Below are 25790 nucleotides of genomic sequence, written 5' to 3'. Positions count from 1 at the left end.
TTCACATCACGCAAACACTACACATTAAATGAAGTTCAATATGCAACGAGTTGCATATTGACGAAACTCCACGTTAATTATTTAGTTATATCCCGATTAGAATGTTAAATGTGGTTAAACATGGCAAGAGGTGAAGCATAATTAAACTACCTATCTATGCATATTAAATGAGGTCGGAAATGACCTATAGCATCTCCGAAACGGCCTCACATGTTAATTTACAATTCTGTCCAGATCTAAACTAACACATTTAATTAGTTGTTAAACAGCAAAACAAATAGGTTCACGTGATTCTACGCGTCATGGCAAACAATCTACACATAAAGAACATCTCCAACAGAGCTACGGATCAAAAGTTACAAGTACCGCAAGATATGATGGCATGAATGCAATATGTGTGCAACGACGGTCACGAGCACTTCAAAACACACAACCAGAAAGATAAAATGAAACTACACGAGATTCTAAGCAAGTTTCATGTAGGACACGATCAAATTGGAGCTACGGTTCACAAACTACGAGCAAAACAAGAAATGACTACAATCTGCCAAAATCAGCCACATAGCATTTTCTACACCCCACAACTACGGCTACATAACTCCGATATGCACAAGCAAGGCATGGCACGGAAGAGGGCAAGAAGCACTACTACGAACAACTAACAACAACTAGCATGGCAGCAAGGAACACTAGGGAAAGAAGTCACAAAATGGCTTACCACACACTATTTCAGACTTAGTGAAAATAACACCTCATGAAAGTGCAGTTTTCGATGTGAAGCAATATTGACAGCAGCAAAATCTATAGCTACAGGACTCCAAATGGCATGAAAATTTACAGCATGCTAGAGAAACACAAGGGGTACAACTAACTCCATTGGACCAACCTCAAAAGAGCTACAGATCACAAGATACAAGCAAGACAAGACAGCAACAAAATAATAACAGATCGCAGACTTTGAAATATTTCAGCTCCTCTAAAACAGCATTATTTCTAGCAACTTGAGAGCAAGTAAACCACACCTAAACATGCATTTCTATTGCAACCAAAAATACCAGGGGCTAAACAAAACATCCAAGATCAACTCTCTAGTTGACAACTCCGTCAAACGTCGCACGGAATAAATCCTACGAATTAACAAAAAGGCAACATGGCAAAATATCTCGCGAACTAATTTACTCAACTGCTAAAACTAGTGGCACAACCCTGGAAACATATATTATATGTGGGGTTGCAACAACAAAATAATCCCACACGTAAATGCGAGATAATAACCTATATACGACAAAATAAACTAGAGGAAAAAATCCTACACGCAAAAATACAAATGACCGCTCTAAAATGCATGGAAAATTGGTTCCTAAAACATGGGCATTTCTAATACGGCACTCTAGCAATCCGGACTTGCACGGAAATTAAATACGGGGCGTATCCTATTGAAGCAGCACGCAAAACTAGGCGTTTGGCACGTTAAACTTCGTCAAATAATTATGCAGGTTTTATAAACGGGTTCTACTCGAGAAACTACACGTTTTACATATATAATACTCTCCGATTCGACACACGGATTTAAAACTACACGTGTTTCTAATAACCATCTATTTACTGGAATTACTTAATTCCTAAAACATCCTAAATTACCTAGTGGGCCGAACTGTGGCGCAACATATCTAAAATGTGCTGGGGCGGTTGGAGGGACTGGAGCGGACTGGGCCTCGAAGGGAGCAGTGAGCCAAGGCGGAGGCTGGCCTCGGGTGGCAGCTGCATGTGCTGGGCCGGGCGAGGTGGAGGCCCACGGGCGAGGCGACGGGGCAGCCCGAGCGGGCGAACTGCTCGCGCTCCCGTGCGGGTTCCTTGGCGGCAGCGAAGCTCTGGCAACCGGCGACGACGAGGCACCCGGCGGCCGGCGGGACCGGGCCGAGGGGCTGGATCCCGGCCAGATCCAAGGACCGGTGGGGCACCCAGCGGCAGGCGGCGCCTCTCCATGCCGGCGGCTCCTGCAAAAGACGGGGAGGTGGTAGCAAGCTTGGTGGCGAGCGACGGGGCTGGCTTGGCGGCGACCGGTGAGGTCCTCCGGCGAGGGGCGGCGTCGACCTGGCGCGGGGTGGCGGCTATCTCTGGCGAGGGGCGGCGGCGACCCCCGGCGAGGCGACGGGAACGGCGGGGCGCCACGGGAGGCAGGAGGAGCTGCGGGATTGCAGGGAGGCGGCGCGCAGATGGGCTGCTCCGGGCCTAGATGGGCTCGGGCGGGCCCCAATCTGGGCTGGAAGGGCCGCGCGAGGAAGGAGACAGGGAAGGAGGCAGCGGGGAGCTGGTTGGCTGGGCGCGGATCCCAAGGAGGCTATGGTTAGGCCAGATTAGGAAGGGGAGTGTGTCTATTTATAGACACGGGGCTAGGGTTGTCCGAATCTGGCCCCGTTTTCGCCCACGCGATCGGAATCGTACGAACTCGAACGCGGGGTCGGCTAAGTGACCGTGTAGAGTAGGCTAGCCGGGGAAGAGAGGGAAACAGTGCGGTTTTAAAACACCGAAAAACGTCCGGCGGTAGACCGAATACGGTGCCGCTACGGTCGACCAGTCGGGTACCACACGGTCTCCGATCGCGACGAAATTTGACAGGCGGCCTAGCTATATCTAATTTCGTCCGCATGCCAAGTTTCACCCCGATCAGAGAAAGTTTTAATCGCACTTTTAAAACAGGGTTCGAACGAAGCCGCGGGCGCGTGCGTGTGCGGTCAGGCTCGGAACGAACAACGACGTTAACCGGCAACTAACAACGGATGCAACGTTTGAAAACTGGCGGCAACGGAGATGCCGATGCAATGCAGATGATGCGAATGATGCGATGATGATGCGACAAAATAAAGCAGACACACGACGAAAACGGAAAGGAGAGGGAATCTTCTGGAACGTCGGCATCGGGCTGTCACAACTCTCCTTCACTACAAGAGGATCTCGCCCCGAGATCCAAGAATGAATGGGGAGAGGATGAGAAAGCAAGAGGTAAAAATTTAGTCGCTTCTTTGACAAACGAGTGAAACCAACAATTCTTGAAGGTTGCAAAGAGATGAGGAATGAGATGAGAAAGAAGCAAGAATTCACGGAAAATTTCGGCAGCACTTTGGTAGGAAAATGGGACAAAAAATTCGATAAGATGGAAGAAATAGACAATATACACAACAACAAGTAGATACAGCAAGGGAACACCAAGATCTTGTTAGAACAACATAATAGACCCAAAAGAGCAACAACACAATGCCTCCGGAACAATAGAATAGGAACTAACTCATACGGAAGACGAGAATGAAGAAACGAATGACAACTATCATCACAATATACTTGAAGAGCCTCCGGACAGAGAATTGATGTAGTAGTTGGAAAACCAACAGCGAAAAGAACAAGATAGTAGTGGGCTTAAGGAAAACTTTTCAAATTAATGAAGTGGCAACCTGCCAATAACAGAAACAAGGATAGTTGAAAGCAAAGATAAGAAAACTTCATACACCAAGAGGTACATTGAGAACTAGGATTGATAGGAAGCACCATGATAGCAACAATCCATAGGAAAAGCTTTAGGTGAATCCAAACCAAGATAGCTCAATGAAGAAATCATGGGTTGAAATATCTCATGACCATAGAATTGGTGGGTTTAATTATCTCATTCTTGAGAGGAAAAACTCTTCGAGGCTCCCACACTAACAAGAATGCTATAATACCACCTCAAAAGACATACCACCTCAAAAGACAAAGGAAGAACAATTGCACATAGAAATGCAAGAGAAGGGATACTTGAGGTTCTCCAACAAAATCTTGAAGAACACATGAGAATGAATCACATCCTTGAAGAACCACCGTGACGAGCCTCCGTATACAAAAGGATGATGCAAAGATAAGAAGGTAGAAAAGAATAAGATTATGACCTTGCCAGGATTTAGATGAAGCCTCACGGAGAGATACTTGATAAAACTTAGAACTCCGGAAAAGAAAGTTAAGAACACTAGAGAAAAGGAATTGATATCAAGAGCCACTCCGGAAGAAGAATTGAAATCTCTTGGAAGAAGGAAGAACAAGAATAAGAATTATGTTATGCTTATCCCTCATCAAATTAAATTGATGACAAGCAACGGATTTAGCATATCGCTTATTCTACTAGAAATGAATCTTGGAGAAACAGAGAGAAAAGCACCACTTGAGGCCAAATTGAAGGAAGCACCAGTAAGAATTCACAATTGAATGGGAATACCAAGAATTAATGGAGATACAAGAGAATGAAGAGAACATAAGCCACCTGAGGGAAAACTTGAACAAGGCACCAGATAAACGAGAGACGACGAAGAGACAACAATGGAGAAGAATTGAGGATGAAAGCTGAAAGCTGAGAGCGAAGAATCTTCTGAAATGATGGCCTTCGGAGGATCGAGAAGGAAAACAACTCAGAAATGCACCGGATAGGAAGAAAGGGATACTCATGACAGAAACAATTGAGAGGGGGAAAAACAAAGCTGAGATGACAATCTTCACAAGAATGGAGCAAGATTTGATAGAAAACACTCCTTCGAATTTGCAAGCTGGGAATGATGACAAGAACAACACCAAGAATTAATGAGACACTCCGGAATAAGAAAGAATGAAAGGTTGAGCCATATGAGAATTAATTCAAATAGATCTTGGAGAAGGAATATGACTGATGAAAATCATACTTACGTCATAGTTGAAAGATTTAATGATCTCCGGAAAAAGATTAAAAGAGCCAAGAAAGATCCTGGGAAAGAACCTGTGGGTTATGGGCCCACTCAAAGAAACCACCATTGAAAAGCTTGGTAGAACGAGAGATATTGCACCGGTACAAGAAAACTAGATGAGGTTAGGACCTCAAAATAACTAAAGAATTGAGAACAAGAATTCTGAGATAACTTCAACGCTCCGGATAGAATAGAGAGAAATGACAACAAGAAGATAAACTGATAAAAATTTCCAACATAGGAAAGAATTACAAGGATGAAAAGGATATGATAACACGGACAACTGAATTAAATTCACCGTTAAGGATGACAAGAATGAATAAATATGACACGAATCTCCTGAGAATCTTCACAATGAAACACCGGATAGGACACGGAAGAAAAGATAGCGGAAGCCACAATGAAATGAAAGTTCTTGGATGAAAATTGAATCACTGAGAAAAAGGGCGGGAGGGCGGGGAAAACAAAGACAACTTGGGACACATTAGATGAACTCCGGATGGAATAAGAGAATGCTCTTGACAAATTGGAGAGGATTCAATTCACTGAAGAGAAGCACACCGGTTAAAATGGAATTAACATGACGACTCCGGTTAACAAGAATTGACAAGACAATTGATTAAGCAAAAGAATTGGCATTCACATAAAAATATGAGAACACCTCTTGGAAAAGATCTGAAATCACCACTTGACATCGAAGCAACTTGAATTACCATACTAAAACAAAACAAAGGGTGCAGCTTATGAAACAAGCCAGAAGAAACTCATGAGAAAGATTTCTTCCCATATTTTCGTGGACAGGATCGCACGGGCTCGATTTTACAGTAGCCATCAAGTGCAAGGCAGTGCACCCGACATACGAAGCGTCCCCGAGTCGTAGCAAGCTACAAGGACTCTTTAAGACACAACATGTACCGCTATAAGTCGTCCGTGAACAAACGAATCCACTAGATGTCGAACCCCAACCTAACATCAAGAATTTGTTGGAAGATTGTCCTATAAGAAACTACTTGAATTCCCACCTATGAATTCCAGAAATATCTGGTCATGCAATCTGGTACACGGATACAAGGAGTAATTCACACAACACCTATACTAACCCGTCACCTGTATCACATCCGTCAACACACGACCAGAATCTCGAACCTTCATCTACAACAGACCCTCGTGATCACAATGATACAAAGTATGGCAGTACTCCCGAACAATCTGCACCAGTACTGGGGACATCGGGGTTATCTCACCACTACTAGTATTGAAGCAATTACGAACATCCTTCGTTCTGAGATACTAAGAAATCTGAATGATAACGATATGCTCGAGAATCCCCTGGAGATCAACTCCCCTGAGACTTAGAGCAGATAGGAGGCACCAAGACAGAACTCCGTCACATCGGCATCATATAGATTCCAAAAATATCCGCGTGATCCTAAAAAAAATTGAGTGGAAAGAGGAGTAGAATAAATTATTACGTCAAGATTCCTCACCAGAGCATAGAAGAGGAGAAAAAAGAAACCTACTCTCCGATATATAACTAGACTCAAATCAGTTTTTCACTAGACTCGACTCGGCCAAGTTCGATCAATCAAGGGGGCTCCTAGGTCGGTACTGCTCTGATACCAACTTGTCACGCCCAAGATGCGACCCTATCCTCAATTTGGCACGAAGGCCTCGTCAGGGATAGAAGCGCATCTCGTCGTGACGCAAGAATGGATATCGTTACAAGTACATGCACTGAAAAGAAGAGATATATATACAGAGTTGGCTTACACTCGCCACAAGCTACATCAGAGTCACATCAGTACATTACGTAATCATCAAGAGTAAGAGCAGGGTCCGACTACGGACGAAAACAAACGAGAAAAATAAGAACGACGTCCATCCTTGCTATCCCAGGCTGCCGGCCTGGAACCCATCCTAGATCGATGATGAAGAAGAAGAAGAAGCAACTCCAAATGAAAAATCAACGCACTCGCGTCAAGTAACCTTTACTTGTACCTGCAACTGGTGTGGTAGTAATGTATGAGCCACAGGGGACTCAAAAATCTCATTTCCAAAGATATCAAGACTTGCAAAGCTTAGTGGGTGAGGTATGGTTAAGTGGTGAGGTTGCAGCAGCGGCTAAGCATATGTTTGGTGGCTAACTTACGAGTACCAGAAATAAGAGGGGGAAGATCTACGCATAGAGGACGTGAACTACAGATGATCAAATGAATGATCCTGAACACCTACCTACGTCAGTCATAACCCCACCGTGTCCTCGATCGGAGAAAGAACTCACGAAAGAGACAATCACGGTCACGCACACAGTTGGCATGTTTAATTTAAGTTAACTTCAAGTTATCTAGAACCAGTGTTAAACAAAGTTTCCACGTTGCCACATAACCGCGGGCACGGCTTTCCGAAAGATTGTACCCTGCAGGGGTGCTCCAACTAGTCCATCACAAATTACCACAAGCCGCATAGAAATCCTCAATCACGAAGCTCGCGATCTCGTCGGATTCCCAAGTGGAAAACCTCAACTCTGAGATTACCCAAAGCATCACCGAAATCCCGATGGACAAGATATCTTGTCAAAGGTAAAACTAATCCAGCAAGGCCGCTCGACGTGTCGACGATCCCGATAGGAGTCGCGTACCTCGTTCTCAGGACACGGCGGATGAGCTAGACGTCGGGATCGCTAAACCTCCGGGTGACCAGAGGGGCGCCGGACATCGCTCAGGTGGGGCCAACACTCATGAGGAGCACTGGCCCGGGGGTTGATTAAATTATCCTCGGGGTCCGGAAAGTCCCTATGCAATTTTATTAGGTGTTTAGGCAAATGTAGTACCAAAGTTGGGCCTTGCCAGACCAGCTTTAATCTAAAACGAATTATCAAGGGGGTCCCCATAACAACCCCGATCGTGTTAGGAGCGCTCATTTATGGAACATAACACCGGTAGCCGAAACTAAGGGGGCAAAGGTGGAACAAAACACCAGGCTAGAAAGGCCGAGCCTTCCACCTTTTACCAAATATATAGGTGCATTAAATTAGATAGCAATTGATATGGTGATATAACAAGGAACCCATGCTTTCGCACGGAAGCATCTGCACCTGCAACTAGCAACGCTAACACAGGATTAAGCAAGCGGTAACATAGCCAATCAGTGGTTTGCTAGGTTGAACAGGTTGAAGGTTTTCATGGCATTGTTGAGAGGCTGAATTTAACAGGTGGTAGGCAACGTGACATAAACGATAGAAGCGATAAACTAGCATGGCAATGATAGTAATGGTATCTGGGGAAACGGTCATCTTGCCTGAGATCCCGCTTGGAAGAAGAACAACTCGGTGAAGCACACGAACCAACGTGGACGAACGGGTCCTCACATTCCGACACGCTTGCGGAACTCTATCGAGACGGAGGGAAACGGAAACAAGCATCAACACACGGTATTCACCACACGATGCACAACACATATGATGCATGAATGGTTCAAAAATGCAAGGCATGGCATGACAATTCACATCACGCAAACACTACACATTAAATGAAGTTCAATATGCAACGAGTTGCATATTGACGAAACTCCACGTTAATTATTTAGTTATATCCCGATTAGTTATACGACAATGTTAAATGTGGTTAAACATGGAAAGAGGTGAACCATAATTAAACTACCTATCTATGCATATTAAATGAGGTCGGAAATGACTTATAGCATCTCCGAAACGGCCTCACATGTTAATTTACAATTCTGTCCAGATCTAAACTAACACAATTAATTAGTTGTTAAACAGCAAAACAAATAGGCTCACGTGATTCTACGCGTCATGGCAAGCAATCTACACATAAAGAACATCTCCAACAGAGCTACGGATCAAAAGTTACAAGTACCGCAAGATATGATGGCATGAATGCAATATGTGTGCAACGACGGTCACGAGCTCTTCAAAACACACAACCAGAAAGATAAAATGAAACTACACGAGATTCTAAGCAAGTTTCATGTAGAACACGATCAAATCGGAGCTACGGTTCACAAACTACGAGCAAAACAAGAAATGACTACAATCTGCCAAAATCAGCCACATAGCATTTTCTATACCCCACAACTACGGCTACACAACTCCGATATGCACAAGCAAGGCATGGCACGGAAGAGGGCAAGAAGCACTACTACGAACAACTAACAACAACTAGTATAGCAGCAAGGAACACTAGGGAAAGAAGTCACAAAATGGCTTACCACACACTATTTCAGACTTAGTGAAAATAACACCTCATGAAAGTGCATTTTTCGATCTGAAGCAATATTGACAGCAGCAAAACCTATAGCTACAGGACTCCAAATGGCATGAAAATTTACAGCATGCTAGAGAAACATAAGGGGTACAACTAACTCCATTGGACCAACCTCAAAAGAGCTACAGATCACAAGATACAAGCAAGACAAGACAGCAACAAAATAATAACAGATCCCAGACTTTGAAATATTTCAGCTCCTCTAAAACAGCATTATTTCTAGCAACTTGAGAGCAAGCAAACCACACCTAAACATACATTCTATTGCAACCAAAAATACCAGGGGCTAAACAAAACATCCAAGATCAACTCTCTAGTTGACAACTCCGTCAAACGTCGCACGGAATAAATCCTACGAATTAACAAAAGGGCAACATGGCAAAATATCTCGCGAACTAATTTACTCAAATGCTAAAACTAGTGGCACAGAAAAATCCGGATTTTTCTACCCTGGAAACATATATTATATGTGGGGTTGCAACAACAAAATAATCCCACACGTAAATGCGAGATAATAACCTATATACGACAAAATAAACTAGAGGAAAAAATCCTACACGCAAAAATACAAATGACCGCTCTAAAATGCATGGAAAATTGGTTCCTAAAACATGGGCATTTCTAATACGGCACTCTAGCAATCCGGACTTGCACGGAAATTAAATACGGGGCGTATCCTATTGAAGCAGCACGCAAAACTAGGCGTTTGGCACGTTAAACTTCGTCAAATAATTATGCAGGTTTTATAAACGGGTTCTACTCGAGAAACTACACGTTTTACATATATAATACTCTCCGATCCGACACACGAATTTAAAATTACACGCGTTTCTAATAACCATCTATTTACTGGAATTACTTAATTCCTAAAACATCCTAAATTACCTAGTGGGCCGAACTGTGGCGCAACATATCTAAAATGTGCTGGGGCGGGGCTTACCATGGGGGCCTCTGGGCCGGTTGGAGGGACTGGAGCAGACTGGGCCTCGAAGGGAGCAGTGGGCCGAGGCGGAGGCTGGCCTCGAGTGGCAGCTGCATCTGCTGGGCCGGGCGAGGTGGAGGCCCACGGGCGAGGCGACGGGGCAGGCCGAGCAGGCGAACTGCTCGCGCTCCCGTGCGGGTTCCTTGGCGGCAGCGAAGCTCCGGCAACCGGCGACGACGAGGCACCCGGCGGCCGGCGGGACCGGGCCGAGGGGCTGAATCCCGGCCAGATCCAAGGACCGGCGGGGCACCCAGCGGCCGGCGGCGGCTCTCCATGCCGGCGGCTCCTGCAAAAGACGGGGAGGCGGCAGCAAGCTTGGCGGCGAGCGACAGGCTGGCTTGGCGGCGACCTGGCGCGGGGTGTCGGCGATCTCCGGCGAGGGGCGGCGGCGACCTCCGGCGAGGCGACGGGAACGGCGGGGCGCCACGGGAGGCAGGAGGAGCTGCGGGATTGCGGGGAGGCGGCGCGCAGATGGGCTGCTCCGGGCCTAGATGGGCTCGGGCGGGCCCTGATCTGGGCTGGGAGGGCCGCGCGAGGAAGGAGACAGGGAAGGAGGCGGCGGGGAGCTGGTTGGCTGGGCGCGGATCCCAAGGAGGCTAGGGTTAGGCCAGATTAGGAAGGGGAGTGTGTCTATTTATAGACACGGGGCTAGGGTTGTCCGAATCCGGCCCCGTTTTCGCCCACTCGATCGGAATCGTACGAACTCGAACGCGGGGTCGGCTAAGTGACCGTGTAGAGTAGGCTAGCCGGGGAAGAGAGGGAAACAGTGCGGCGCGACAACGCGGTTTTAAAACACCGAAAAACGTCCGGCGGTAGACCGAATATGGTGCCGCTACGGTCGACCGGCCGGGTACCAGACGGTCTCCGATCGCGACGAAATTTGAGAGGCGGCCTAGCTATATCTAATTACGTCCGCATGCCAAGTTTCACCCCAATCAGAGAAAGTTTTAATCGCACTTTTAAAACAGGGTTCGAACGAAGCCGCGGGCGCGTGCGTGTGCGGTTAGGCTCGGAACGAACAACGACGTTAACCGGCAACTAACAACGCATGCAACGTTTGAAAACTGGCGGCAACGGAGATGCCGATGCAATGCAGATGATGCGAATGATGCGATGATGATGCGACAAAATAAAACAGACGCACGACGAAAACGGAAAGGAAAGGGAATCTTCTGGAATGTCGGCATCGGGCTGTCACACATTGTTAGTTGTATGCCTCACATGTGTCGAGGCAAGAGGGTTGATGGTGCCCTTTCGTCGCAAAGCCATAGATAACTCACCTCCGAGTTCATCGCTTATAGGCTTTCCAACTCCATCTCCTCTCTTCCTACAATGAGCATAAAAAGCGTACAAGATGTTGTATGGTGATTGGGAGGAAGCATACAACCGCATACCTAGGTTGTTGGGAGCTATTGCCCACACTAACCCGGGCATGGTTCATGTGGTCGAGCCGTATGAGGAAAAAACAAGGATTCTCAATGGAAATAGGGTCCGCGTATTTGGCCGTGCATTTTGGGCATTTGAGCAATGTGTGAGGGCTTTCCAGTACTGTCGTCTTGTCATCTCCATCGATGGCACGTTTTTGACCGGACAATTCAAGGGCACTTTGTTGGTTGCAATAGCAAGTGATGCCAATAACCGGTTGATGCCTTTGGCTTTTGCTTTGGTTGAGGCAGAGAACAATGTTAACTGGGAATGGTTCTTGCAAATATTGAGAACCAAAGTATTACCGTTTGAGAGGGAAATATGTGTCATATCGGATTGCCATCAAGGCATACTTAACGCGGTTGACATTGTCATTCCCGGCCATGCTCCTTTGCATCGTCGATGGTGCATGAGGCATTTCTGTGCAAACTTCTACCGGGCATGTGGTAGCAAGGAGTTGGCGGATGATCTTCAAGATTGTTGTCAAGCATTTTCGGACAAACGATTTGCAAGATTGTACAATGCTTTCCTTGTAAACAAAAAACTTGATGCAGGTGGGCTTGAGTTTCTTAACAGGCACATTGAACTTCGGGCCAAGTGGGCACGAGCTTATGACGAAGATGGCCGAAGATATGGTCAAATGACAAGTAACATGGCAGAATGCTTCAACCGGGTGTTGAAGGGTGTCCGTGCGTTGCCGGTGACGGCAATAGTTCAATACACATTCGACAAGTTGAGAGCATACTTTCTAAAGTACTCGCCAGAAACAGATGATCAGATTGCGGGAGAGAACAAGAAAAAGTATAAGTACCAGTTTCCACCAAAGTTGACAAATGGATGGTATTTCAATCACGGAAGGCTGACTCCCAAACGGCTACCCTGTACAACAACGAGGATTGGACATACGAAGTGAATGAGCCCGGAGGAACAACAAACGATGGCCAGCAACACGGAAACAGGGTGTTCAAGGTATCTTTATCCTTGTGTGATTGCTCTTGTGGGAGGCCAAGGTTGCTTCATCTCGCATGCTCACATTTGTACACGACAGCTCGCAGTAGGAATGTGGACGTCAACCATCCACTAACCGTGAGGGAGTCCGAGTTCTCGATCATGACCACGAAGCATACATGGGCTCCTAGATTTGAACCATACTTTGACCAATCACAATGGCCGGAGTATCATGGAGTACAACTATGGCCCGACCCGGAGTGGAAGGTTGTGAAACTGGGAAGACGAAAGACAAAGCGTTTTAGAGGATACATGGATGGATGGGGCCATGGTGGTGGCAGAGAAATGGGGAACAACCAATTCCAAGAGCCTACTGAGAGATCACATTGTGGAGATTGCGGTGTAACAGGGCACAACACAAGAAGGTGTACGATGCGAAAGAAGAAGTCCAAAAACAATGATTCCAGGTCAAGCCAACCAAGTCCTAGCCAACCAAGTTCAAGCCAACAAGGGACGGGTCAAGGAAGCACGAGCCAACAAGGGACGGGTCAAGCAAGCACAACCCAACAAGTTCCTACTCAACATGTTCCTAGCTGACTTGGGCTTACTAGAGGACGTGGTGCTAGAGGAAGTGGTGGTGGTAGAGGCAGGGGTGCTGCTAGAGGCAGGGGTGGGATAGGTCGTGGTGGTGCTAGAGGCAGGGGTGGGATAGGTGGTGGTGCTGCTAGAGGCAGTGGTGGGATAGGTGGTGGACTTACTAGGATTGGTATGCGTGGATACCTACGAGGACCATTTCCGTATGTCACATATTTGACTTATCTTTATCATGTTGTTTTTCATGCTCCTTTGTGTGTTATTTTACTAACTATGAGCTTTGATGCATGTTTTGTAGGTATGGCCGCTTCTCAACCCAACAAGGCAAAAGCGGAGTGGGGGAGGAGAAGAATGCAGCCAGTGAGGAGCAGCGGTTGATGGAGAGGGCTGCAAAGAAGTTGAGAGAGGAGGATGCAGCGGAAGCGCAAAAGAAGAAGGATGAGGAGCATAAGGCAAAGATGGATGAGGAGTGGCAAATGTTCCCTGAGCATAAGCGATATGAGGCTAGGATAAAGGAGAATGACAGGAAGACGCTAGAGAAACGTAAAAAGGAATATGAAGCTAACTTTAAGAAGATGTGGGCAGAGGGCGCAGCAACGAGAGAGCGGGAACATCAACGCTTCACGGAGAGGGTTAAGGAAGAGGCTTCAAAAATGCGCAAAAGGGAAGAGGAAGAGGAAGAAGAGAGGAAGAAGAAGGGAAAGGGGCCTTGCTCGACCCAATAGAGCCGGATGCTTCTATTCTATGTGTTGTTGAACCCTATGTGTTGTTGAACCTTGTTCGCTTCCGCGCTTTCTTACTATGAAACTCCACTATGTATGCACTTTTGGACATATGTTCTTTAAGAACCCTATGTATGTTTGAACTCCACCCTCTTTGTGTTGTATGTTTTAACTCTAGTATTATTGTGTTGTATATTTGTGCATATTTGTGATGTATATTTGAACTCCTCCACCACTATGTGCTGCAGTTTTTAGCATGACAGAATGTGTGGCGCTTAAGCCTTGGGCGTTGCACATGTGTGGCGCCTAAGCCTTAGGCGCCACACATCATCACATGTGTGGCGCCTAAGGCTTAGGCGTCACACATGTGAAACAGAGTAACTTGGCTACTCTTTTGATGAGTCATGCTCATCCTTGATCCTTATCCTTTTGTTGGTCTTAATAACTTGGCTCTCAAGTGCTGGTACTCTGTTTCACTTTGTTCTCATTTTGTTGGTCTTAGTTTCACTTTGTTCTCATTTTGGTCTTAGTTTCACTTTGTTCTCATTTTGTTGGTCTTAGTTTCACTATGTTCCCATTTTGTTCTCATTTTGGTCTTAGTTTCACTATGTTGGTCTTAGTTTCACTTTGTTCTCATTTTGGTCTTAGTTTCACTTTGTTCTCTGTTTCATCAAGACTATGTTTCTCATTTCATCAAGACTCTGTTGATCCTTATCCTTATCTTAGTCTTCTCAAGTGTTGATACAACTTGCTGATACAACTTGCTGAAATTAAGATACAACTTGCTCATACAACTTCGTGAAATCTACTGAGTCCAACCTGGATATTTTCCTTTTCCATCACTGGTTTCTTCTGCTGCCATGGCCGCACGAGCTCTTTCTCTCTTTCTCTCCCTCTCAGCTTCACGGGCTTGTTCCCGCTGTCTGTAAACCTCCTCCAGCCGTAGTTTCTCTTCTTGGTTTTTCCTTATCATCTCATCAAGAAAAGCCCTCTGCTCCACACAGTACTCTTCCCACTCTTTCTTCTGCGCTGCTTTCTCCTCTGCTTCAGCCTTCTCGCGGCGCTCTTCCAAGTCCCAGCTAGCCCATGCACGGCGACCTCTTTCACGAATCTCGGTCACCGCCCAGTCCGGCATTTCCGTGTCAATCCAACGATAGTACATGCACAGAGGAGGAGGAGACTACCAGGAGGATCAGATTCAAGTAAACAATAATATCAAGTAAACAATAATCTGGATGACTTGAGCATACCGGAGGCCTGATGTACGCAGAAATAGATTCGGGTGCATCAGATTCATAATTGGCGCACATGAAAAACTTCATGCCCAACCAATCTGAAAAATGCTCCACCTCCTTCACCTTGCAGAGATCACCGCACCAACATCGAACTGCTTCCACACCCCGAGGCAAACTCGCACTCTTCATTTTCTTAGGCCTGATGCTTTGATCCGAGCAAGGCAAACTCATATTGACTAAAGCGGTGGTGGTGTTCTCAAGTGAGGCTGGATGACGGAGGAAGGCAGTCCAATGCCTCCATTTATAGACCGGAGGAGGGAAAGGTGGCGGGAACGGAGGAGGGAAAGGTGGCGGGAAAGAAGACGTGGAAATTTTGGCGGGAACGGAGGAGGGAAAGGTGGCGGGAAAGAAGACGTGGAAATTTTGGCGGGAACGGAGGAGGGAAAGGTGGCGGGAAATAGTGTGCTTTGAGATGCCAGTAGGTTTGCACATGTGTGGCGCCTAAGCCTTGGGCGTTGCACATGTGTGGCGCCTAAGCCGTGGGCGCCACGCATGTGAAAACCTGCTGGAAGCTTAATTTTGACAGCAATACAGGATTTTTGACAGCAACTAAATGGTTCACAACAAGTGCAACAGCATCATCATATATTTAGACAACATTTTTGACAGCATCATCATCATATATTTAGACAGCAACTAAATGGTTCACAACAAGTGCAACAGCAACTAAATGGTTCACAACTCGAAATAGTTCACAACAAAAGTAAATGGTTCACAACACAAGTGCAACACCAACTCCAAATGGCTCCGGTTCACATCTTGGGGCCTCGTCCCCTCTTAGAAACTAGCTTCTTTCTTCTGGCAACCACAAATTGCTCCGTGTCATCCGACTCATCCTCATCGTCCATGCTTCTCATCCTTGAAAAAGAGAGCCCCCGGCGACCGGGTTCTTTCCTTTCGCATAATCATCCGATGAGTACCGCCTAAATTCCTTCCTAGGCTTCAACATGTAAGCGGAGCGTTGGAAAGCCTTCAACATCGTCCCGTCCGCAACCTAATACATATGAAGGTTGAAAGTTCAAAGTTGAAGGTGTTGGGGAACCTCGCATGGGAAACAAAAAATTTCCTACGCGCACGAAGACCTATCATGGTGATGTCCATCTACGAGAGGGGATGTGAGATCTACGTACCCTTGTAGACCGTACAGCAGAAGCGTTAGTGAACGCGGTTGATGTAGTGGAACGTCCTCACGTCCCTCGATCCGCCCCGCGAACCGTCCCCCGATCAGTCCCACGATCTAGTGCCGAACGGACGGCACCTCCGCGTTCAGCACACGTACAGATCGACGATGATATCGGCCTTCTTGATCCAGCAAGAGAGACGGAGAGGTAGAAGAGTTCTCCAGCAGAGTGACGGTGCTCCGGAGGTTGGTGATGATCTTGTCTCAGAAGGCTCCGCCCGAGCTCTGCAGAAACACGATCTAGAGGAAAAACCGTGGAGGTATGTGGTCGGGCTGCCGTGGAAAAGTCGTCTCAAATCAGCCCTAAAACCTCCGTATATATAGGTGGGAGAGGGGGGGGGCCTTGCCTTGGGGCTCAAGGAGCCCCAAGGGGGTCGGCCGAGCCAAGGGGGGAAGGTCTCCCCCCCAAAACCGAGTCCTACTTGGTTTGGTGGGAGGAGTCCTTCTTTCCTTTCCCACCTCCTCCTTTTTTTTCTTTTCTCTTTGATTTTCTTCCTATGGCGCATAGGGCCTTCTTGGGCTGTCCCACCAGCCCACTAAGGGCTGGTGTGCCACCCCCAAGGCCTATGGGCTTCCCCGGGGTGGGTTGCCCCCCCCCCCCCCCGGTGAACTAGTGGAACCCATTCGTCATTCCCGGTACATTCCCGGTAACTCCGAAAACCTTCCGGTAATCAAATGAGGTCATCCTATATATCAATCTTCGTTTCCGGACCATTTCGGAAACCCTCGTGACGTCCGTGATCTCATCCGGGACTCCGAACAATATTCGGTAACCAACCATATAACTCAAATACGCATAAAACAACGTCGAACCTTAATTGTGCAGACCCTGCGGGTTCGAGAACTATGTAGACATGACCCGAGAGACTCCTCGGTCAATATCCAATAGCGGGACCTGGATGCCCATATTGGATCCTACATATTCTACGAAGATCTTATCGTTTGAACCTCAGTGCCAAGGATTCATATAATCCCGTATGTCATTCCCTTTGTCCTTCGGTATGTTACTTGCCCGAGATTCGATCGTCAGTATCCGCATACCTATCTCAATCTCGTTTACCGGCAAGTCTCTTTACTCGTTCCGTAATACAAGATCCCGCAACTTACACTAAGTCACATTGCTTGCAAGGCTTGTGTGTGATGTTGTATTACCGAGTGGGCCTCGAGATACCTCTCCGTCACACGGAGTGACAAATCCCAGTCTTGATCCATACTAACTCAATGAACACCTTCGGAGATACCTGTAGAGCATCTTTATAGTCACCCAGTTACGTTGCGACGTTTGATACACACAAAGTATTCCTCCGGTGTTAGTGAGTTATATGATCTCATGGTCATAGGAACAAATACTTGACACGCAGAAAACAGTAGCAACAAAATGACACGATCAACATGCTACGTCTATTAGTTTGGGTCTAGTCCATCACGTGATTCTCCTAATGACGTGATCCAGTTATCAAGCAACAACACCTTGTTCATAATCAGAAGACACTGACTATCTTTGATCAACTGGCTAGCCAACTAGAGGCTTGCTAGGGACAGTGTTTTGTCTATGTATCCACACATGTAAATGAGTCTTCATTCAAGACAATTATAGCATGGATAATAAACGATTATCTTGATACAGGAATTATAATAATAACTATATTTATTATTGCCTCTAGGGCATAATTCCAACAGAAGGTTCAAAGTGCAAAATGTTTTATGGCTATGTCATACCTCAGGAGTGTCAACATCATCCTCTACAGTATTTCTTTGGGTATTAGCTGCGGAGGTAATATCACCATCGTCCATACGAGCGCCCGAAGAAGCTGAATCGTCTAGAGTATTTCTTTCGGATGAACCGGATCTCGAAGGTGAAACATATTCAGGGTCACGGCAACCTAAAATGTTGGATAGGCGCCGTAACTTCTGGCCCTGTTACTGTTAGATTCAAATATAAATGACATATATAAGGTAACCTATAATGGTGCATTCGTGGGCAAAATAATAATAATGACACAACACCTTTATGAAAAGACGAAGTGCAGATTCTCCCTTTTTTCCTCCAGGTGTGTTATCTAGAATATCTTCGGACTCATCAGCTTGTTTCTTGACCTCTTTGCGCTATGATCACAAGACAATGACATGCAAGTGAATAGGTGTACTAGAATTCATACTTAACATAGGTGAGTACACTTACCACAAAGTTCAGGACAGGGGCGAAGGAAGTTTGGTACCCTTCGTGAATTAACTTGTTGTAACGGCCTTGGGCAAGTGCATCATACTCAGTGGGTTCTTCCAATATGTCCTCCTCGTAAGGCGGCGGACAAATCTCGACACGAGTACTCTCCTGAAACCATCTTACGTAGTTGTTGAACGCAAGCGGACAATGCTGGCGGTACTGGGTTCGTCGTATGCTCGAAGATGCCTGCACACTTTGCTCGAAGCTAATGACATAGCTCTTATGATGCTTCTGCCAATCCTTGATCTTTCACTGCCTCATCCTATCCAACCTGCTTTTAACAAAACACATCAGTAGCTCGCTCAACACTAAGGACAAAACTAATCAGTACTTCTTTTTTGTTACCTGTGAAGCTGTGTGTCCATGTCCACCCACTCCGGCGGGTGTGGCTGAAAGTACCCAAATTGATGCATCACACGATGCGGGAGATGAAACTCAACCGCCCAATTGCATATAAGGGGACAACGCATTAGCCAAAGATGTCTTTCCTGCACGCATAGTGGATTGAGCTCGAACGTGTGTGCATCACCAAAGTTTGGCCTGACACCATATGGCTCCCGTTCCACCTACAACACAACATAAAAGGCACAATTCATTTTACTCACAAGATAAAAGCTGGAAGTCAACTCTGAAACCATCTTACCTGCTCGGGGGTAAGCGAATCCATCTCGTTGGTGTATTGCTTGTACAATAGGTTCACTTAGCTTGCCACCTCCGATACGAGCTTTTAGGGCGTCCAACAGGTAGGCGTTCCCAGCTCCATACTGAAAGTAGGAGCATACAACCACCAACTCCACCGTCCTTTGTCGTCCTGCGACAAGCATCGTCCAACTACAAGTAACAACAAACATGCATCAGTTTAGCAAAAAAAGACAACAGAGAGTACTTAATACTAACAATTTATTACCTGTCGATACAAGTAAGCCAGTGCGGCCGAGCCCGAGCTGAACTTGTGGTCGAAAACAGTCAACGCCTTCAGCCACATCCATGGAGCATTCTTGCCTGTGCCGTCAGCAAAGATAGTCCTAGAGATGACGTACCACATGTACACGCGAGCATACCTCTGGATCACCTCGTCATCTGCGTCCTCAGGACAATGAGCAAAGTTCGCGGCAATCCAAGTGAAAGGAGCGCCGGCCGGGACTCTATCTTTCTTCCCTCCATCTTCTACCGCCGGCTCGTGCGGCGACATACCAATAAGAGCCTCCATTTGTTGCCGCCATCCCTCGGAATTAGTGCTCATACAAAGAGGCTTCCCCTCGATCGGAAGTGCGGTGATCATGGAAACATCTTGAAGAGTAACCGTCATCTCTTCGGTCCGGAGGTGAAAACTATGTGTCTCCGGCCTCCAACGATCAATAAGTGATGTGACTGCCGCAGCGTTCAGATTGGGCGTTGACCGACTCACAAGCTGCACGAATGGAAGGAGTCATGTCATCTCGATGTACGGGGTGTACCACTCATCGTACTGCATTACAGACGATGCCCCATGAGACCGGATCTTCAAGGGCGTAAGCTCCTGCAAACAGTTAGGAGAAGAAGATATCAAGTGCTTATTACATTTTCAAAAAATTACTCATCTACTAATCATTTTCTACTTACCATTTTCTTCTCCGACATGAAATAGGCCCGGTGTTCAACGTCATAAACATTATTCAGAAGCCACACCATCCTACAAATCACAAAAAAATAATCATATTCAAAAAATTACTCGTCTACTCATATACTAACTAATATTCAAAAAAGGGTCATATTCAAAAAATTACACCATCCTACAAATCCTAAGAACTCGTATGAACTACATATCCTAACTACTACTACTCATCCACTAATCTACATATCCTAACTACTCAAATCCTAAGAACTCATATGAACTACTACTACTCATATACTAACTACAAATATGAACTACTACTACTAATATACTCATATACTAACTACTAATACTAACTACTATTACTAACTACTAATATTAACTATTAATACTAACTACAAATATGAACTACTACTACTAATATACTCATATACTAACTACTAATACTAACTACAAATATGAACTACTACTACTCATCTACTCATATACTAACTCATATCCTAACTAGTCAAATCCTAAGAACCTACTCAAATCAATCTACTCAAATCAATCTACTCAACAAAAACCTAATACACTTGGATAGAAGGATGGGAAACGGAAGGGATGGGGGAGGAGATTACCTTGGGGGATCAATCCGAGGAAGAAATCACCAGACCTGAAGGAGATGGGGGAGGGGATTAGGGATTCGAAGAGAGCCAGCCGCCGCCGTTGCAGTTTCTGTTTGAATGAGGGGAATGGGGAGGGGGTGGGGAGGGGGGCTGGCCCGTGGCCAGTTAAGTCAATGTGTGGCGCCTAAGCGTTCGGCGCCACACATTACAATGTGTGATGCCTGAGGCTTAGGCGTCACACGGCCTGGGGGTGGGCCCTCCCTGCCAGGTGGTCGGGGGGTGTGGCACCGAATGGCTAGGCGTCACACAGTGTAGTGTGGCGCCTAGGTGTCGGGCGCCACACAAAAGGGTCAGGCGGGTGAAATATTTCCCGCGAGGGATCACTCCGTGAGTTCTTTCCCCCCAGGGTCATTTTTGTCAATTTTGCCAGCAGCAGAATGCAAGGAATCAAAGGAGCTGATCCACGTAAAGATAATGATGATGATGATGATGATGTATCTCAGATTGGGCTGCAGTCTAACAGAAGAATTAGCACCACTGACGCGGCAGCAGAAAAAAAGGAACAGGTCAGGATTCGTAAGACCCAAAGCTTAGCATCTAAAATTGAAGAGGAGCTGTTCAAATTATTCGGAGGTAGCAAGAAATACATGGAGAAAGGCACATCACTTGTGCTTAATCTGGAAGATAGACACAATCCTGCGCTGAGGGAGCGGGTTTTGTCTGAACAAATATCACCTAAATGGTTATGTTCAATGACTGTCCAAGAGCTTGCAAAAATGTTTCCTCTTCCTGATATACAAGTGGATGACAGGCGCTTGGTGAGGAGAACACGCAAGGGAGAATTTCAAGTTGAGGTGGAAGAAGAAACTGACGATGTTTTTCCGGTACAAGCTGGGCCTGGCGATGATCCTTATGTTCCATCAGAACCTATTATTGCGATTCAAACCAAATCCGATGGTAAAACAAGTGCACACTGCAAGGAGATCAAGGAATTGGACAACAATACTGTGCAAGCTGGTGGAGTTGTTGGGACGTGGAACGGTAATAGATCAAATGATTTAGAATATCTAGCAAGCGAGATAAATGATCTTTTGCTGAAACCAAGGTATGATGGCTTGAATAGGCCAGAGATCGTCTCATTCTCTGATTTCCTGCGGATCGTTGCTTCTGAACCACATTCTAAACATCAGCCCGTCGGTGCCATGCTGCAAGATGATCGTAATAGTAACAAAGCTGAGAAAGTTAACTCAGCAATTCCCCCCAAAACTATGAACACGACTGCTGTTTCAGAATTCCAAATTCATTCTGAGGACGTGCCATCTCCACGAGGTTATTGTGAATCCAAGTTAGAATCACCCATAAACAAACCAGCTCCAGTTTTGGATCCAGTTGAAGAACCAAAGGTAGATGCGTTACCCAAATCCCCCCCTCAAATGGTGGATGCTGAAGAATCACATACTGTTAATGGCTTGACTCCTGAATCTGCTATGCAGTGTGAGATAACTCCTGATGTTGCATTGACGCATGACAGTATATGGGAGGCAACAATTCAGCATGGGTCTTCGCCCACAAATATTATTGCTATCTTCAGAAGGTTTGTTTCACTATCCTTGCTTATAGTAATTGTACGCAATTAAATTTCGTTAGAGAGATACACAATTAACTACAAAATGTACTTCCATTTGTAATTTCCTTATTTAGTTTTAGCAAACAACACACCAGTCCATTACGTACCTAAAGCATCAGACAAAGTTTTGACAGCATTCTTAATTCATTGTTAAGTTGCTTCTCTTTTGCAGCGGTGAAAAACCATCTACACTTGAGTGGCACCGCTTTGTTGAGATGAAGGGACCAGTGAGGCTCAGTGCTCTTAAAGAATTTCTTATAGAGCTTCCTAATTCCAGGAGCCATACTATAATGGTAACTATTATTTCTGTGTGTGGTTTCATATATACTAATCTAGTTTACTGCGTCTGTTGCTTATTAAATTGGCAACTTGACTATGTTCTTTCTATTACTGACATGCATATACACATCCTTGCACTTGTTTCCCTGCAAATAATTAGGTCTATCGCTCTGTCGGGGTAATACTTGATCGTAAGAACCCTGTGGAAACATGTTCTCTTAAGTTTGCTTTGTTGTGGTTAAATCATAGCTACATAAGCAATAAACTGAAAAAAATAAAACCCAGAGATTTCACCGAATATCTAGAATGCCATGGCAAAACAGACCCTCCTTATTTTATCACCACATCTTGAAACTGTGCCGTTTTTGTTAGGATCGTGGACAGCGACAAATGCCCAACTTTAGTTGTTATCACGTGATCAGTTTATTATAGATAGACTATGCCATTTCTTAGAGATAGAATTTGTTATTTTTATGTATGGATTAGATTCTACTACCTTAGACTCTGAGTCGTAAGTTTTTTTAAAAAAATTACTTTATAGCCAGTTATACAAGCTAAGCTTTGTATCATAAATTCATAATGAAGCCATAATAATTATCTCCTGTGGTCTCCACAAGTCATCTCCCATATCAATAGTCTCTCATCTCCACCCAGTCGAGCTGTCCTGGCAATTCTCTCTGCAATACCCCTCGGGAATATGACCGGGCAAATGCCGCGAATAGGATGGCTAGCTAGGTGGCATGCCTTGTAAGTTGTAACGGATGAGGAGAGACTGTATTAGAGAGACAGCTTAGGGCTTAGGATCGGACGAGAAGAACAGATAATTCACATTGCATGATTACGGAAACAATAACATTTATTAATAATGCAGGCATCTAAATTTTCGAAAGTGGATTTTTAGATCCCCCTCTTATCTCTACCTAGAGATTTGAGCCATGAGCTGTAGTGATGGGATCCATTAGCAGATCTGCCTGTTCATTAAGCTGAGGTGTAACAAAAAAAAAAACCCTACCCGGGTCAGCCTAGCCCTGCTCCACCAGCGAGATTCCTGAGAAAAGGGACTTGATATGACCAGGACAACACGGGTTCATGGATAACAGAGAACCTGCAAGTGTATGGTCTAATAGTTCAAAAAGTTCGTATTTTGACTTTTTTTTTAAAGTTCAGCCGGATCTAACCCCGGCTGGGAATTTTTTTCGGATCTGACATTTTTGCTACCGCCGGAGCCCGTGACGGTAGGGTATAACAACCTACCGCCAAGGCCCCTGGCGGTATGGTTGCATGTCCACCGTAAAAAAATATTCGAAGTTGCAGATCCGGTACGCACGATTGCCTACCGCCGGACCCCTTGACAGTGGGGTCACACGCGCTTCCGCAAATCTCTCTGACGGTAGGTCTTTTTCCTACCGCCAAGGGCTTCGGCGGTAAGTTGTTATACCCTACTGCCAAGGGTTCCGGCGGTAGCAAAAGGGCCAAATCTGATTATTTTTTTTAACCGGGATCAGATCCGGCTAAACTTTTCTAAAAAGATCAAAACAATAAATTTCACCAATCGCGGTTTAATAGACTTCTTTTTGCCAGCCTAGCTAGTCTCAAACCAAGTTCTGCATGCTCCTCCACTAGTCGTGGTTTGTCTCCTTGATAAAAGCCTGCCTAATTACACTGCTGCTGCAAATCGTCTGCAACTAGACAGAGGAAGGAGCGAATCTTAATGCCAATGGACGGACGAGATAGGAGGGTGCCGGGACTCCCGGGCGTCATCACACCTTCCCGTTTTCCATAAATATTAACTCACTGATAGCATAATTGTTGAGTATATGTATTATGTGCATCTTGTATATTTGGCCCACCTTCGAGTTTTCTATAGTTGAGGTTGTGATCCACCTTCTACATCATATATACGCGTGTGGTTGCACCTGATCAATACATCGTGTAATTTCGTCATCATACATGGTATCAGTTTTTAGGCTACAACCCTAGCTTCCGCTTGCTGCCGCCGTGGCCGCGCCTCTCTCCAATCGCACCACCGCTACCGTGTCTCTACACGCCACCGCTGCCACTATCGTCGTGCCTCGCATCGCCGTCGCCACCTCATATGCCGCTGGCGCCGCGCCTCGTCTGCGCCGCCTTCACCTCTCCATCCTCTTGTTGCCGCTGTGCTTCCCCGCACCGATGCCCTCCTCATGCCATCCACGACCAGCTCCAACCTGTTCGCCGACGCCAGCCCCCCCCCCCCCCCCCCGACGCCGCCGACATTCACAACCTCAACATCCATGAGCAGATTCCCCTCTGTCTTGCCCAGACGGACTCCTCCTCCTACGGTTGGAAGACCTACTTCTCCCTCGTGTTCTGGGAGTACAACCTCCTCGACCACGTGGATGGCACCGTCGACTCCAGCCTCGTGCCCGACCATCACAAGTGGTCCGCCATCGACGCCACGCTCATCCGTTGGTTCTTCCTCACCATCTCGCCCGACATGTTCTGTACAGTTGTGCACGACGGTGATGATGTTTGCGTTGTCTGGACCAAGCTGAATGGGCTCTTCACCGACAATTGCCTTCAACGTCGCGTCTTTCTGCAGCAAGAGTTCTTTGGATGCCACCAGGACAACACCTCCGTCGATGACTACTGTCTCCGACTCAAGACTCCTGTGGATGAGCTCCGCGACATTGGTGAGAAGATTGATGACGACACCCTTCTCAGCACGCTCACCGTCGGCCTCAAAGAGGACTTCGACAATGCTGCGGCCAACCTCCCCCTCATCATCGAGCCCTCCTTCGCCAAGTTCGTGGCCTATATCCGGCTGGAGGAGCGCCGGAAGAAACAGGTCAAGAGCAGGGCCAGGCACGCCGCCCACGCGTCCGGCACCACTTGCAGCGGCCCTTCTCCACCGCGTGCTGCTCCCCAACAACAGCGGCCTCCTGCGCCCTCGCAGCAGCCTTCGATGCTACCCCTGCTGCCGCCGGCCTTCATCACGCCCCCGCCACCTCCCGCGCCCACCAACGGTCGCCACCGTGGCGGCCGGCACGATGGCCGTCAGCAGCAGCAACAAAAACAACAGGCGGGCGACGCTGCATCCCATCAATACATCGTGCAATTCCATCATCATACAACAATGATAAGCAAACTTGGCTATTTCCTCATCATACTTTTACGTAAAACCCATCTCGTCGTGTTGCGAAGGCCCATGCTGTAAACAGTAAACCCTTTAAGCTAGTACCACCCCCAATGATTATGGCGAGAGCTTAAATTGTTAAATTTTGTATGTTTGGCCCCACACAAGCTCA

General features: G+C 46.4%; 1 protein-coding gene across 1 annotated transcript in view; it reads left to right on the top strand.

The window, feature by feature from the left end:
* Positions 1 to 22584, top strand: part of LOC123404866 — a 37509-nt gene extending 14925 nt beyond the window's left edge. Inside the window, exons 4-6 of the mRNA XM_045098806.1 lie at positions 21158 to 22191; positions 22397 to 22517; positions 22561 to 22584. Coding sequence (XP_044954741.1) covers positions 21158 to 22191; positions 22397 to 22517; positions 22561 to 22584 — 1179 coding nt within the window. The remainder of the gene's footprint in view (positions 1 to 21157; positions 22192 to 22396; positions 22518 to 22560) is intronic.
* Positions 22585 to 25790: the final 3206 nt, after the last annotated feature.

The sequence above is a fragment of the Hordeum vulgare genome, chromosome 6H (assembly GCF_904849725.1).
Source record: "Hordeum vulgare subsp. vulgare chromosome 6H, MorexV3_pseudomolecules_assembly, whole genome shotgun sequence".
Lineage (NCBI taxonomy): Eukaryota > Viridiplantae > Streptophyta > Magnoliopsida > Poales > Poaceae > Hordeum > Hordeum vulgare.
Note: the sequence above shows the minus strand (reverse complement) of the source record. Positions and strands in the feature narration are given on the sequence as shown.